Raw genomic sequence first — 13,216 nt, forward strand, 5'->3', positions numbered from 1 at the left:
TTTCATGTGTAATTAAATGTGTGGTATTGAATTAATGTTTTCTTCTGAGCATTTTTGGCGGCCTGAGACCCTAGGGTCTGGCTAATGTAAAGAAAACACACACTTCTCGGAGACCCTCCCTTCCTCTCCATGTTCCCTCTTCCATTCTTTTCTGCCAAGAGTCTCCCCCCTCCTTCATTCACAGTCATCCTCATGACTCACCTTGTAATGCAAGGGCCTCTGAGGCTGTCCAGACCCTCTGTTTTCTTGTGGGTGTTGGGGTCTTGAATTTTTATTTTTTGGTACCATCCTCATCTCCAGAAGGCCCCTCTCTACTCTGATTGAGCTCTAGTGGTGATGACCAAGGATGGAGGGAAGCTCTATTGGAAATGACTTTCTGTCCTCATAGATGTATTTGGTTTCCACCAAGTACTGTTGCCAGTTCAGAAAGCCGCACCTCTCCAGGGTGGGAGATACAGTGGCAAGAGAAACTATTGTGAAGGATAGCAGGGTGACACAGTCCAAAGTCTGGTGGTCCACTTGTAACATCTGGGTCACCTTGGGCAAATTACTTTGTCACCTTGAACTTCAATTTCTTACCTTTAGCGCTTGGGATAGCAACACATTGTGCTTAAGAGAGTTGAGATGGTGAATGAGGCAGTTGATGTTGAGAGCTTAGCATAGTGTCTGGCTCAGGGTACCTGCTCACTCAATGACAGTTATTTTTATTATTAATAAGGGCACCAGGGGGCAATGTTAAGGTAAAACAGACAAGCATAGAGTGATATAGACTTGGTGGGGGAAATATCTGAGAGGTCTCAGCAACAAGGGCACCCACTTAGGGACTGGGTGTTACAGTGGACCAGGGAAGAGGAGAAGGCAGGGTGGTTAGAAGAGCCCATTGGGATCAGGTGAGAGAGCACTGCCCAGCCCTTAGGGATGCTGGGAAGGCCTGTGTCTGAGTTGCCTAGGCCTTCAGGGAAGGACATCCTAGTGCTGCTGCATGCCTGGCTTCTTAGGACACTCACCAATCTGAGCTCCAAGGCAGCCAGTGAACTTCTATTAAGGCCTCTGGGTCTGCCTGAGGGAGCATGCTGGCTTTTGGGGACTGACTTTGCTGCCTGACATACAACAGAGTCAGTTCACCATTATTTGTAATCACCGACCCTGGGAAATCTGGTTTTTCTCTACTGATCAATAGCTGTCTTTGGTAGGTGGTTGTCTCTGTCTTTATTCCATTGTCTGACCAACATCCCTCTGCAACCTGTTTTGAACTCTGAAGGAGGAGGAAGTTGGAATGGAGGTGGCCGGCTTGGACGGTCTGTGCATGACCCCCTGAGTCATGCACAGGGCTGGCTCCCCTCTGAGCAGCCTAAGGGCATTTCATTTCCAGGGAATATCACCATCCTTCTCCCAGTTTCCAAGCCATTATTTTGTTCACAGGTATATTTATCTCTGAGTTAAAGTGAAAAGATTGTAGAAAGGAGGGAACCTACTTTTGTTAAATGTCCATTATATTTCAGATATTACCTATTATCTGATAGCTAAACAGTTTAAATCCATCCTCTTAACAACTCTCCCAAGCAGACACTAGTGTTCCCATTCTGCAGATAAGGAACCAGAGTCCGAGGGAGGGTAAGGCATGGGGTCAGGATTCGAAGTCCTCACTCTCTCAGTAATACTGTTTTGTGTGGAGTTTATGCCTTCTATTCACCCCTGATCAGCAGGGCTGAGTAGTTTATGCCTGTCACACACCCATTTCCCAGGAACATAGAAGTGAAGCTGACAGTGGTCACCTGTGTCCCTGGCCATGCCTGTCTGTGCAGGTCACAGAAGGTGCTGCAGGAAACCACCTCCTTCTGTAGGCAGGCAGAGGCAGGATGAAGGGATGACCACAGCCTGCCCACTGACCCCAGGGCTCTGAGGTCTTCTGTACAGAGGTCTCTGGTGGCATCTTGGGTTAGAGATTCTGCCCTAGGTCAGGCTTGCTCCAGGCCTGGAAGACCTCCCAGAAGTGAATCATCATCTTGGCCCTCATACAGGGGACGATTTGTGGAGCAGTAACTGAAACTCAGCAATTCTCATTCTGTATTTGTCTGATGAAGCGGTTGTCCCATGGCGACGAGCAGCTCTACCATGGTAGTGGCTCCCTTGAGAAAAGGAGTTAGGGGAAAGCCGAGCCAGAAAGTGCCAGGAACCCTTTTCATCTCCCACAGACACCTCCCCACTGTCTACAGGCCCTTTTCTCCCTCCAGCAGCCCCCATTGCTGGAGATTGGGAGGTCTTCCCATGCCTGGGCTGTGTAGCCGCCTCTCTCTTCCTCCCCTGCCAGTGTCCCGGCATCTGAGCTTTGTGACCCAGACTCTGCTGGGCCGGCCAGCCAGGCAGTAAAAGGAGATTGATGCCCTCTCCTCCTAGGAAAATCCATCACTGTTTAGCGTGTGGGTCAGATGGCTTCACCAGAGGCAGCTCTGAGCAGCACTGTGTGAGCTAAAAATAAGCACAAAAGGAGGCCCAAGTAGATGCTTGGACATCAGAAATAGAGACATCTCATCTTTCTCCACCCTCCTCCTCCTCCCAGGGCCTCCAGGAAGGGGGCTCCTACCCTTTCCCTTGGGAAGACACTGTACTAGAGTCCCAGGATGAGCAGGTGAGAGAAGTTGCGCAGGAGAAGGGGGAAGATGGAGGGTTGAGCTGCTGTGGACCATGTTATCTTGGTGGCCACAAAGTAGAGAAGACATAGGACAGGCAGCCTCAGGTCATGGAAAGAGCACAAGCCAAGAATCATGAAAAGAAGAGAGAGTCCTTCCTTAACTGTGTTTTAGCTTTTGGAACTTCGGAAACTTACCCGGCCTCCATTTTTTCATCTGTAAAAGGGGCACATGAGCACGTATCTCCCATGAGAATTGGAAGTTGAACAAATAGTAGGATTGGTCACAAACTAATTCCCTTTACCCAACTTCTTCCTACTTAAGTTTAGGGAAAGCAGCTGCTTCAGTGGTGGTCTGGGGCCTGGGGTCTTACTCGTACACGGGGTTGTCTGTATGGAAGTGATTTGCCTGGTGTGTCTGGCCCATATCCAGCCTCCCTCGGCCACAGCCCGTGGTTACCTCTTGGAGCTTCTTATCCTCATGGCTGGGAGGAGGTTCTCTCCTGGGGAGGATTTATGACAGAATGGAGACGGTTTTCATTTTCCATTCCTTCTGCTGCCCTTTCTCAGACCTCACCGCCCCACGCGTGGACCCCAGCTCAGGTATTGCTCTCCAGATACTTCTCTCTGCAGACAACTAGAGTGAGCCCAGACTGTTTTATTCTGAGCTGCTGGGCGTTTCCGTGTCTCTGAAAAAGACCCATTTGCAGATTTGGGGAAAACACTTGTGTCTGTGGAAGGCTTCTGCTTCATGCTTGCAGAGAGTAGACAACTTTCTTAGAATGTGGTCACCTTCCCTCGTTACATTCAGGCTCCCCCCTCCCTCAGTTGGGGTTTCAGCGCTGCCAGGCACTCAACTCCTGGGGTGTGGAGGGAGGTTGGAGAAATGGCCCCTGTACGCTGTTGTCTTTTGACTCGTGTGCATTTTTTAGGGACTGTGATTCTTGCTGCTGAGGGAGTGAGAGGAGGTGAACTGTTCCAAGATGTGACCCAGGTCTAGAAGCTGAAAAACAGAGTCTCACTCTCAGCAGAGGTGCTCCCCCACCTCTGTTCTCATTCAGTGCTCAGTGTAGCTGAGAGTGAGAAGCTGGGGGGGTGTGTGCCTGTGAGATCACCCATCCTAGAGTTGGACTTAGGGAAGCAGGGACATATATACTTGGCCTTTCTAGAGACGTGTGCAGAACCTAAGAAACCAGAGGCTTGATCTCCATTGCTTGGATGAGTAGTGGAGCCTCTGAGAGAGTTTAACTCAGCCTGGGCCACACAACTGGGGGAGGGGAGGAGCCTGGAGGTAAGTCGAGGGCTGCAGGCTGCCTCCTGGTCTAAAATAGTTGTGGGTGTGGGACTTGGTGAGCCCGAGCTGTAAAGGTGCACATCAGTCATCGGCCAGCTAACCCCTGACCCCATCAGTGTGGTCCTGTTTCAGTGGTTCTCAAAGTGGGGCTCCTGGGCCATCAGAATCTTCATCATCTGGGCACTTGTTAGAAAGGAAAATTATCGGGCCCCACTGGACCTACTGAATGAGAATCCCTGGGTGAGGGGCCCAGAGAGCTGTTTCCACAAGCCCCCTAGATGATTTTGAGCAGCTGATGTTTGAGTACCTTCTGTTGCAATGCCAAGGGAGACTGCGGTCGTGGTGGGGTCTGGGGCCAAAGGGCAAGTGACTTGGCTACTTGGGCATATCCTGATTCTCTGGAGTCTAGTCCCATCTCAGCCATCAACCCATCTCAGCTACCATCTTATCTCAGCCACCATCCCATCTCAGCCACCGTCCCATCTCAGCCACCATCCCATCTCAGCCACCGTCCCATCTCAGCCACCATCCCATCTCAGCCACCGTCCCATCTCAGCCACCGTCCCATCTCAGCCATCGTCCCATCTCAGCCACCATCTCATCTCAGCCACCAGTTGGGGACTTGGCCCTTGCTTTCCTTTATTGTAAAATAATGTCAACAATCATGAAAACACCAAAACACACTGATACTTCAGAGGACTTAAAGGTTTACAAACCTTTCCATACACTAGCTGATGGAGCAGGTAAATGGAATTTGATTACCCTCCCACACCCATTTTGCAGATGAGGAAACTGAGACCCAAGATGTTTTGTGAGGTCCTCAAGCCCAGAGTGCATGGAGGATCCAGTTGTAGAACCAAGTGCCCTGACTTCCCCTTCCTTACCTGTCCCTGCATGTTCAGAGGTGTGGGCTTGGCACCTTGACTCAGCGCCACGACACTTGCCTTGCAGGAACCTGTGTGTCATCAGTAGTCACCTAGGAATGAATATTCAGCGATGAGCAGATGGCCTCCCTGGAGAGGTCCTGACCTCCCATTTTCTCTCAGTGGGAAAAATCTAGCCTCCCCCTTCAGGGCCAACAAATACTGTTCCTCAGAGGCTGGGAAATAACGAGAGGGTGGGAAGAAGGGAACCAAGCTTAATTCCCTTGTAAAGACTGGGCAAAGCCTGCAGTTTGTGCAGCCACCTGGAAGCCCCGTGCCTGCGAGGAGCAGCCACCTGCAGCTGTGAGCCTGTAGGCCTGTCTCCACATGCTTCCTCCCACAGCTCCTCACCTGGAGGTCATCCAGGGCGTGGTGGGAACACCCGCAACTTTGATAGAAAATAACAATTTTGTATAGTCTATTCTGAAAGGAATCCCCTGGCCAACCAAAACAGTCCCCAAACCCTTGCCGCCACACCCCTCTGTCCCTGTCATATGTCTCCTTGACACTCATGGGAACAATCTCCCATGGTCCTCTGTCTTCAGCTGTCATTTTTTGGCACAGTCATTTGAGACAGCCCTCTTTCCTGGCCCTGCAAAGCCCTTCCTAATGCTAATACAGGCATTTAATGGGCTCCGCCTATTGAACAATTAATGGAAAGGTCAGCGAGTAATTTCTGGCTCTCTCCTTTCCTCACCAGCCCACTTCTTCTACAATTCCTTCCTAGCATTCTTTCCAATAGGTGGGAGGGCCGAGGTCACCTCCTTGCTTTCTCCGGGCACACAGACTTTAATTAGGTTGCTAAATTAGCCGAGGCGGTAGCAAGCCTTCTCTGTGCACAGACCTGGCTCTGGGGCGTCTCTTTCTGGACTTGGCTTTCATGATCTCCTTGGTATTTCTCTCAGAGGAGGTTTTGTCAGGGAGACCACTTAGTAGTCTTTATCACAATCCAGACTTTCTGTTAGGACTTTTACAGCCATTATAACAAGAGCCAGTGTGTGTCCGTGTGTGTGTGCACACATGTGTGTACCTGTGTGTGTCTGTCTTTAGTTTCTCCCAGGCACTGGGCCAAGCTCTTCATATGGATTGTCTCACTTAATCACCACAAGAGTTCAACAAGTACGCTATTGGTGTTAATCCCATTTGACAGGTGAAGAAACCAAGGCTCTGGGGTGAAATAACCATCCCAAGTTCAAAAAACTAGCAAAGACATAGAGCCAGAATTCAAACCCAATTCTTGAATACCCTAGAGACCTCATAATTCACAGCGTAGTCTGTAGACCAAGAGCACATGGACATTACCTGGGATTTTTTTAGAAATGCAGACTCCCAGGCCCCTGAGCCAGAACTCACCCGAAGCCCAGGACATTCCTGTGCACAGTAACCATAGCTAATAACACCAGAATCCTGTGCATTAACTAGTGTGGACTCTTTTCCAGTTGTGCTCCAGAGACATTACGGGCTTGTCAGGGACAGAGCTGAGATTGATTCTGGGTTGTACTTTCAAACCACAATGAGAGGCCTGTCTCCATGCCCAACTTGGGGTGCTGCTAGAGTTTGCTTCTCCTGCTGTGAACTCAGAAGCAGAACTCCCTGATCTAGACCCCTGGGTTCTTCTGTCCCCAGGGGCCTCTAGTGAGGACAGGACTGACCTGGCTGCCCTCCTCTTTGTCCCCCTCCCACAGATGTGCAGCACATTAAGAGGAGGGACATCGTGTTGAAGCGAGAACTGGGAGAGGGAGCCTTTGGAAAGGTCTTCCTGGCCGAGTGCTACAACCTCAGCCCAACCAAGGACAAGATGCTGGTGGCCGTGAAGGTAAATCCCAGAGGCATGCACGCCTCAGGAAGGCAGAGGGGTGGCTGGAACTGGGGAGCAGGAAGGAGAGGCGCCCTCTACAGGAAAGGTGGTGTAAATTGGCTTTATCGGATGCTCCAAGGTCAATGAACTGTCCTTGGGACCAAAACCGACTTCCTTTGGCTTCAAAGGTCCAGAGCTATCACACACAATGCAGAGGGGGCTGTTCCTGAGGTGCAGTTGGAGGAACAGGTTTGCCTGTGGAAGGCCCTGGTTTTATTCTGGAGACCCTGGGCTCACTCCCGACCCCAGCTGGCCCTCCTCCGTCCTCAGAGACCTTGCAGGAGGTGGTGTCTGTGCCTGAAAAGTCACTGACCATTTCTCTGGAGGACAGGTGGGTAAGGGGTGGGCTCAGGGACTCCCAGGAGTCACTGCTCAAGGGCAGCCTACATTACTGGGAATAGGAGAGGGGGAGGGGTGTTAGGTACTGAGCACAGGGAGAAGAGTGAGTGAGGGTGGAAAAAGTTCTTAGATGCCCCCACGGAATCCAGGTTCAGACCCCAAAGGGCAGCGCGCCTGAGGATAACTGCCTCCTGGCAGCTGCTAGATGGGTCCATTAACCACAGGGCTTTTTGTTGCTGAACGAGCTGTACAGCTTTGCAGCTGAAGCTGAATAGCCTGGAGCAGTAGAGAAGGGCCTTTGCCCAGCCCAGGCTTCCCCCAGCAGTGACCAGCTTTGCCTGTAAATTAGTGTTGGACAAATCTTTGAACATGATTGGCACAAACAAGAGTCAAGTAACCTCACTGAGGCACCCACAGGTCTCAGGAGCTCTGCTCCAGAGTGTGGATTTACCTTTGTGGGTGCAGAAAGCATGATGTTCTGGGCTGGGGGCAGGAGATACACTTCCTGTGGGGACTCTCAGACTTCAAAAGGGTCCTGTCCTGAGCACTGAGGGCTCTGACTAAACCTCCCCCATGATGGGACAGTTTTGTGCTTCTGTGCCTTGTGGGTTTCTGTGCTCATGGTCCTGTGTCTGCAGATCGTCTGTCCACAGAGGGCCTGGCCTCCCTGAATGCAGGCAGCTGTGTGGGCCACAGGCACAGCATGGGAACCAGAAACCCGCCCTACCACCAATTTAGTTATGTGACCTTTCGAAAGCCATTTAACCTCTTTAGGCTTCAGTTTTCTTATCTGTATAACAGAAAATAGAATATCTTTTCCTTAAAATTATGTTGATTAAATGACATAGCAATATGTCAGATCATTAGTACACTGCTTGGGACATAGTAAGTGCTCAATAAAGAGTAGTTGCTGTGTGTTTTTATATTTTTATTCTTGATGCTGGTATTATTGAATGTGCTTATACGTGACCTATGACTGCCAACCTTGCATTGACGATCTAGAATCAGGATTGCTGAACATTTTCTCTAAAAGACCGGATAGTAAATATCTTAGGCCTTGAAAGCCGTACACTCTCTGTTACAGCTACTCAGCTCTGCCCCTGTGGTGGGAAAGCAGGCCATGTAAACCAGTGGGGATGGCTGTTGTCCAATATTTTTTTAAATAAAAGTAGGCATTGTCTGCCAATCTCTGCTCTAGAAATAAATAAGGAAGCAGAGTATTGCCCCCATGAAAGATTAATGATGGTTATTGCTGGACACCCTGAGAACAAACTTGCTCTGTGGGTCTCCACAGACGTGGGGTGGTCAGATGAGCGAGGGTGTCTTCAAATGGCTTGCGCCAGGGATCTGGGAAAGTTTCTAATTTTGTCCCTAAACTTAGAATCTGCACTGCCTTGAATCCTAATTTATAGGATGACAGTAATCTATAGGGCGTTCCAGCATCCGCCTGGGAACTGGTGAATGAACTGAACATTTTTGCGCTTAGAGCAGGAAATGAAATGATGGCCTGCAACCCTGGGAAATGTGTTCTCGCAGAGTGGTCTGCCGTGAGGGGGTAGTACCCAGACTGGGTGGTGCAGAAAATGTGTTTCTGTTTTCATCCCTGTAAATGGGTTTTCTCCTCTCCTTGGCTTTGGGAACCTTGAGGAAATGAGCTCTCTGGAATTGGAGCGTTCTCACCATCCAGTCAGCTTCTCTCCCATCTGACTGAACAGCTCCCCAGTACCCAGGACTTGGGGTGAACAGGGAGCTGATGCAGAGGGGAAGACTAGAAAGGGCAAAATCCTCAAACTTTGGGGGAAAGAGCAGTAGAAAAGGGGGGCAAATCCTAGCTCCCCTGTTTGTTCTGTGGATTCTACTCAAAGGGCTTCAGAGACCCCTCAGCATGTCCAGACTTCCTCAACCTCCCATACCACCAGCTGTGACCCATTTTGAAGTTTCCCTCAGAAGAGGACTCCATGGGGAGGGGCAAGGGAGTGTCTGGCTGGCCTTCTTCCTCTTTCTTCTCCGGCCATCTCTTTCCCAATTGTGTCAATCCCTGGGGATTGGGGCCACTGGCCCCTTTTGTCAATTACATAAGTACTTCAGGTCTGACCCAGGAACTGGGAATCCCATTGTAAAGGCAGGAGACGGGGTGTGGGCAGCCTTCAGGCGGCCGCAGTTACCTGAGCCTCATCTCCTGTGTGCCTTACAGGGTGCCATCCTTGGGGACACTGGTGGGCACTTCTGGAGAGCTGAGAACGGAAATATGCAGTAGCTGCCTTTGGCCTCAGGACTGAGTGAGAGAATGACTTACAGAGACGGGGAGAGACCATTTGGCTGGCCCCAAAGTTGATCTACTTTTCCCTCTCATAAATCCAGCATTCACATAAATCTTCGTGCTCTCCCATCCCACCCATGCTGGGTTCTCTCCCCCTACCTTGTTCTTCATGAAAATAAATAAATCACTGGCAGTCATCCTGTGCCCACGCCCAGCACATGGAGTTCAGGGCTGCAGCCAGAGGCTGGGTCACCAAGAAAGGCACCTTCTGCCTTCTTTCACCCATAGCAAGACAGCTATGCAAATGTCCTTGCTCTGGTTGTTGGTGGAATCAGAGCTCATGACATGAGCAATGGGGTGGTGGACATCCCCCTCGCTTCTGACCTTGGCCGGCCCTACAGGTCTGGCATCCTTGCTGGACGAGCCCTCTACTGGAACCCATACCCCTCATCTTCCTCGCCCTCTCTTTTCTGTTTTTTAACTTCTGTGCCCACCATTCCCCTGGGGACCTGCCTGGTGACTAATTGGTCTGATGAATGAATTCCAGCAGGCCCGCTAAACAGGAAAGTCTCCTGGGCTCTAGACTGGAGCTGTTCGTTCTTTCTTGATCTTTGACAAGTTACCTCCTTGTTCTGGACCTCAGTTTTCTCACCTGTAAAATGGGAAAGTTAACATTAGATAACTTCCAACATTTTTGTCAACAGCGGAGCCATTTAATCAAACACTGTTTTGGTGAAGCCTCCAAATTTTGAAAAGAATGGGAGGTGGTCCTGGTTGAATTTAGGGTGGAACTTGATATCCGCTCAAGAGACCATTGTCCTTCAGATAAGGTCCTCCCGAGGGGCATTGCCATTGACCTGGAGACCAGAAACCAGGAGATGGCCGAGGCCCAGTTTATCTGTCCTTTAAGATGTGTCATTTAAGTTGATATCTGCGCAAGGCTGGGCCTCAGTTTTTCCAACTCCAGACTTGCACAGGTGAAAGCAGATGAAACCTAGGACCATTTTCGTGCTGAGAGCCCCAGTGCTTCCTCAACCCCTACTCTGAGGACATGCGTGCCTTTCTAAGCCAAAGCTTTGGTGTTTCTCTGCACGTGTACTCCTTCACCATGTAAAGTAAAGAATCCAGGCCAAGGAGACTTGATTACATTGTCTGCCTGATTTCTGGGGGACTCTGGGCACAGGCGAGTTTACCAAGTTAAGCAGTTGGGGCAGGTGTTCCCACTGTTTGTCTTAGCTGTGAGACCACGTCTTCCAAGAAACCTTAGGGGAAGGGGCCTTTGTCAGGCCGCGCACCCCATACCCCTCCCTTTGTCATTCACACCTAGGGCTCAGGGAGGAGCATAATTTGAAGTCATTGGCTGGTGTCTGGGATGGTGTCAGAAGTTGGTTTCTGTTTCTGCAGGGATGGAACTGCTGAAGGAGGAAGGAGTGAGGTGTGGCCATTGTGACTTAGCCTCATGGTCTTTAAACGCCTGTTAAGATCTTATTTGTTGGGAGCTAGGAGGTCTTTATTCTGAGCACCAGGTTTCTTCCCAGGAGGGGAACAGGCAGATCCCTGGCTTCTGGTTGCTAAAAACTATTGTCCTGCCTTGTGTCCAGGCCCTGAAGGACCCCACCCTGGCTGCCCGGAAGGACTTCCAGAGGGAGGCTGAGCTGCTCACCAACCTGCAGCACGAGCACATTGTCAAGTTCTACGGCGTGTGTGGCGATGGCGACCCCCTCATCATGGTCTTTGAGTACATGAAGCATGGAGACCTGAACAAGTTCCTCAGGTAAGCCCTGACCCAGCCCCCCAACCCCCAGGGGTCCTCTCTGGAGCCAGGAGTTATATTTGCTCCTTTAAACACTTAGGTCCGGGGGTTAGACATGAGCAGCAAACTTTCGTATTTCTGCGTTCCCTCCTGAGCAGCTGGATTCAGGTCTTTATCCTGATTTCTAGGGACTTTTTGATGATGAACAGGAAGGCACAAGCTTACAAACTCATGAGGAGACAAAAATGGTTGGAAAAAAGGGCAGATTTTCCTTACGTAAATTTAGAACTGTGCTGTCTAGTACAGTAGCCACGTGTGGCTGTTTGAATTTAAATTTACATTGCTTAAAGTTAATAAAATTTATTTTTAAAAAATTGTTATTTATTTATTGATTTTAGAAGGAGAGAGAGAGAGATCTATATTAAACCTCTAAAACCTGGGAAACCCTGGATATAAATTAAATAATCTAAAAGAGTAGTTTCAGTCCCCGACCCACTGGAACATGTCTGCCGTTATCTTAGTTGGGACTTTGGGTACAGTGTTTCACTCACATCCGTGCTCACATAATACATTTTGTCTTAGACAGAATAGGCCACAGGTCGGCTGAGAAGGGAGATTGCATCCTTTCTGTAGTGCACTTCAGAGCTCCCCTGAATTCTCTCTGCCCCCCTCTTTTTCCTCTCCCCCCCACAGGGCTCATGGGCCAGATGCAATGATCCTCGTGGATGGGCAGCCACGCCAGGCGAAAGGTGAGCTGGGGCTGTCCCAAATGCTCCACATTGCCAGCCAGATTGCCTCGGGCATGGTCTACCTGGCCTCCCAGCACTTCGTGCACCGGGACCTGGCCACCAGGAACTGCCTGGTTGGAGCCGACCTGCTAGTGAAGATTGGAGACTTCGGCATGTCCAGAGACGTGTACAGCACCGACTACTACAGGGTAAGGTGGCCTTCCCAGCTGCAGGGCTCCATAGATGAGCTAGCACCTTGCTCACATGTCTTTGTCATTGTCTGTTAACCCTGTCACTCCGGAGCACACACAGACACAGCCACGCCCATACATACGGTCGGTCACTCCTACACCCTTGGCCACTCCTACACCTTGGCATACCTGTGTATTTCTCTATAGCTCACTCCTCCTTCCCTGTTGGATATTTAAGTCACCTGTACCCTTACATGGAAAAAACATATGCATTATGTTCTCATTTGTTTCATTAACAAATACTCATCCTTCATGCAACAAGATATATGTACATATATTTACATATATAGCCCCAAGTGCACACACAGACAAACTCAACTTGGTGCTGCATTTTAGCACCTCCAACTCAGTCCCTGATCCAGCCTCACCCACAGTACACTGTATTCTTGGAAATTACCTGCTGACCATGTAGCTTGCTTTCAAAGGTAGTTCTTGTTGAGAAGCCAGAACCCAAAGTAAAGTAACAAAAATGGTTAATGTCTTGCTGAGCATAGTCATCCAAATGGCTTAGGAAAGATGAGGGAAGAAAGTGTTATTGCCAGCATTGGAGAGAGGTGCAGGCTAGAAAAAGCTTTCTGACTGAGAGGAGGACATCGTGTCCAATTTTACATCATAAGGTTGTCTACTTTACATTAACAGCTGTCTTAATTTGCTCTCAAATTTTTTCCCCTTAGTCTTTGGGAATTATCTTCCTGTGGATCAGTGAGTCCTTCTGACAGTGTTATTATTGCCAGGGAAAGGACAAGTGGGCACAAGTGTCATTTAACTCAAAAACAGGGAGGAAATATAGGTGCTACCTGAGACACAGAGATGGAATAACTTCTGCAAACTGATTGCAAGTCAGTTGCAGAAAATATGGAAGATTTACTTCGGGGACGTTGAATGGGCAAGGACTTTGGATATGTAGTATAAGGAGGGGAGAGACCATGTTTTGAAGGCATGGTAGCCATTTGTCTTACCTTCTTTGTAGGGAATGAGTGGCCATATTGTGAGGCAAAGAGCCCACGACTGTGCTTTTGGCCCAAGTGTGGGGTAGGAGGCTGAGAGTTTGGCCTCTGCAGAGAAGTTCTGTCTGAATGTTCCTCCTGATGGCTTTGTCTAAACAGGACATTAAAACTGGTCACTCAAGACACTTCATTTTAGCCATGACCTCAAGAAAAATGGGATGGTTGAGAGATGCC

General features: G+C 49.6%; 1 protein-coding gene across 7 annotated transcripts in view; it reads left to right on the forward strand.

The window, feature by feature from the left end:
• Positions 1–13,216, forward strand: part of NTRK3 (neurotrophic receptor tyrosine kinase 3) — a 326,297-nt gene that overhangs the window by 278,003 nt on the left and 35,078 nt on the right. For all 7 annotated transcript variants that reach the window (XM_081124363.1, XM_081124365.1, XM_081124360.1 and 4 more), the window contains 3 exons: positions 6,532–6,662; positions 10,905–11,077; positions 11,750–11,993. In XM_081124363.1, the coding sequence (XP_080980489.1) occupies positions 6,532–6,662; positions 10,905–11,077; positions 11,750–11,993 (548 nt within the window). The remainder of the gene's footprint in view (positions 1–6,531; positions 6,663–10,904; positions 11,078–11,749; positions 11,994–13,216) is intronic.

The sequence above is a fragment of the Miniopterus schreibersii genome (assembly GCF_964146895.1).
Source record: "Miniopterus schreibersii genome assembly, chromosome: 22".
Taxonomy (NCBI): Eukaryota; Metazoa; Chordata; class Mammalia; order Chiroptera; family Miniopteridae; genus Miniopterus; species Miniopterus schreibersii.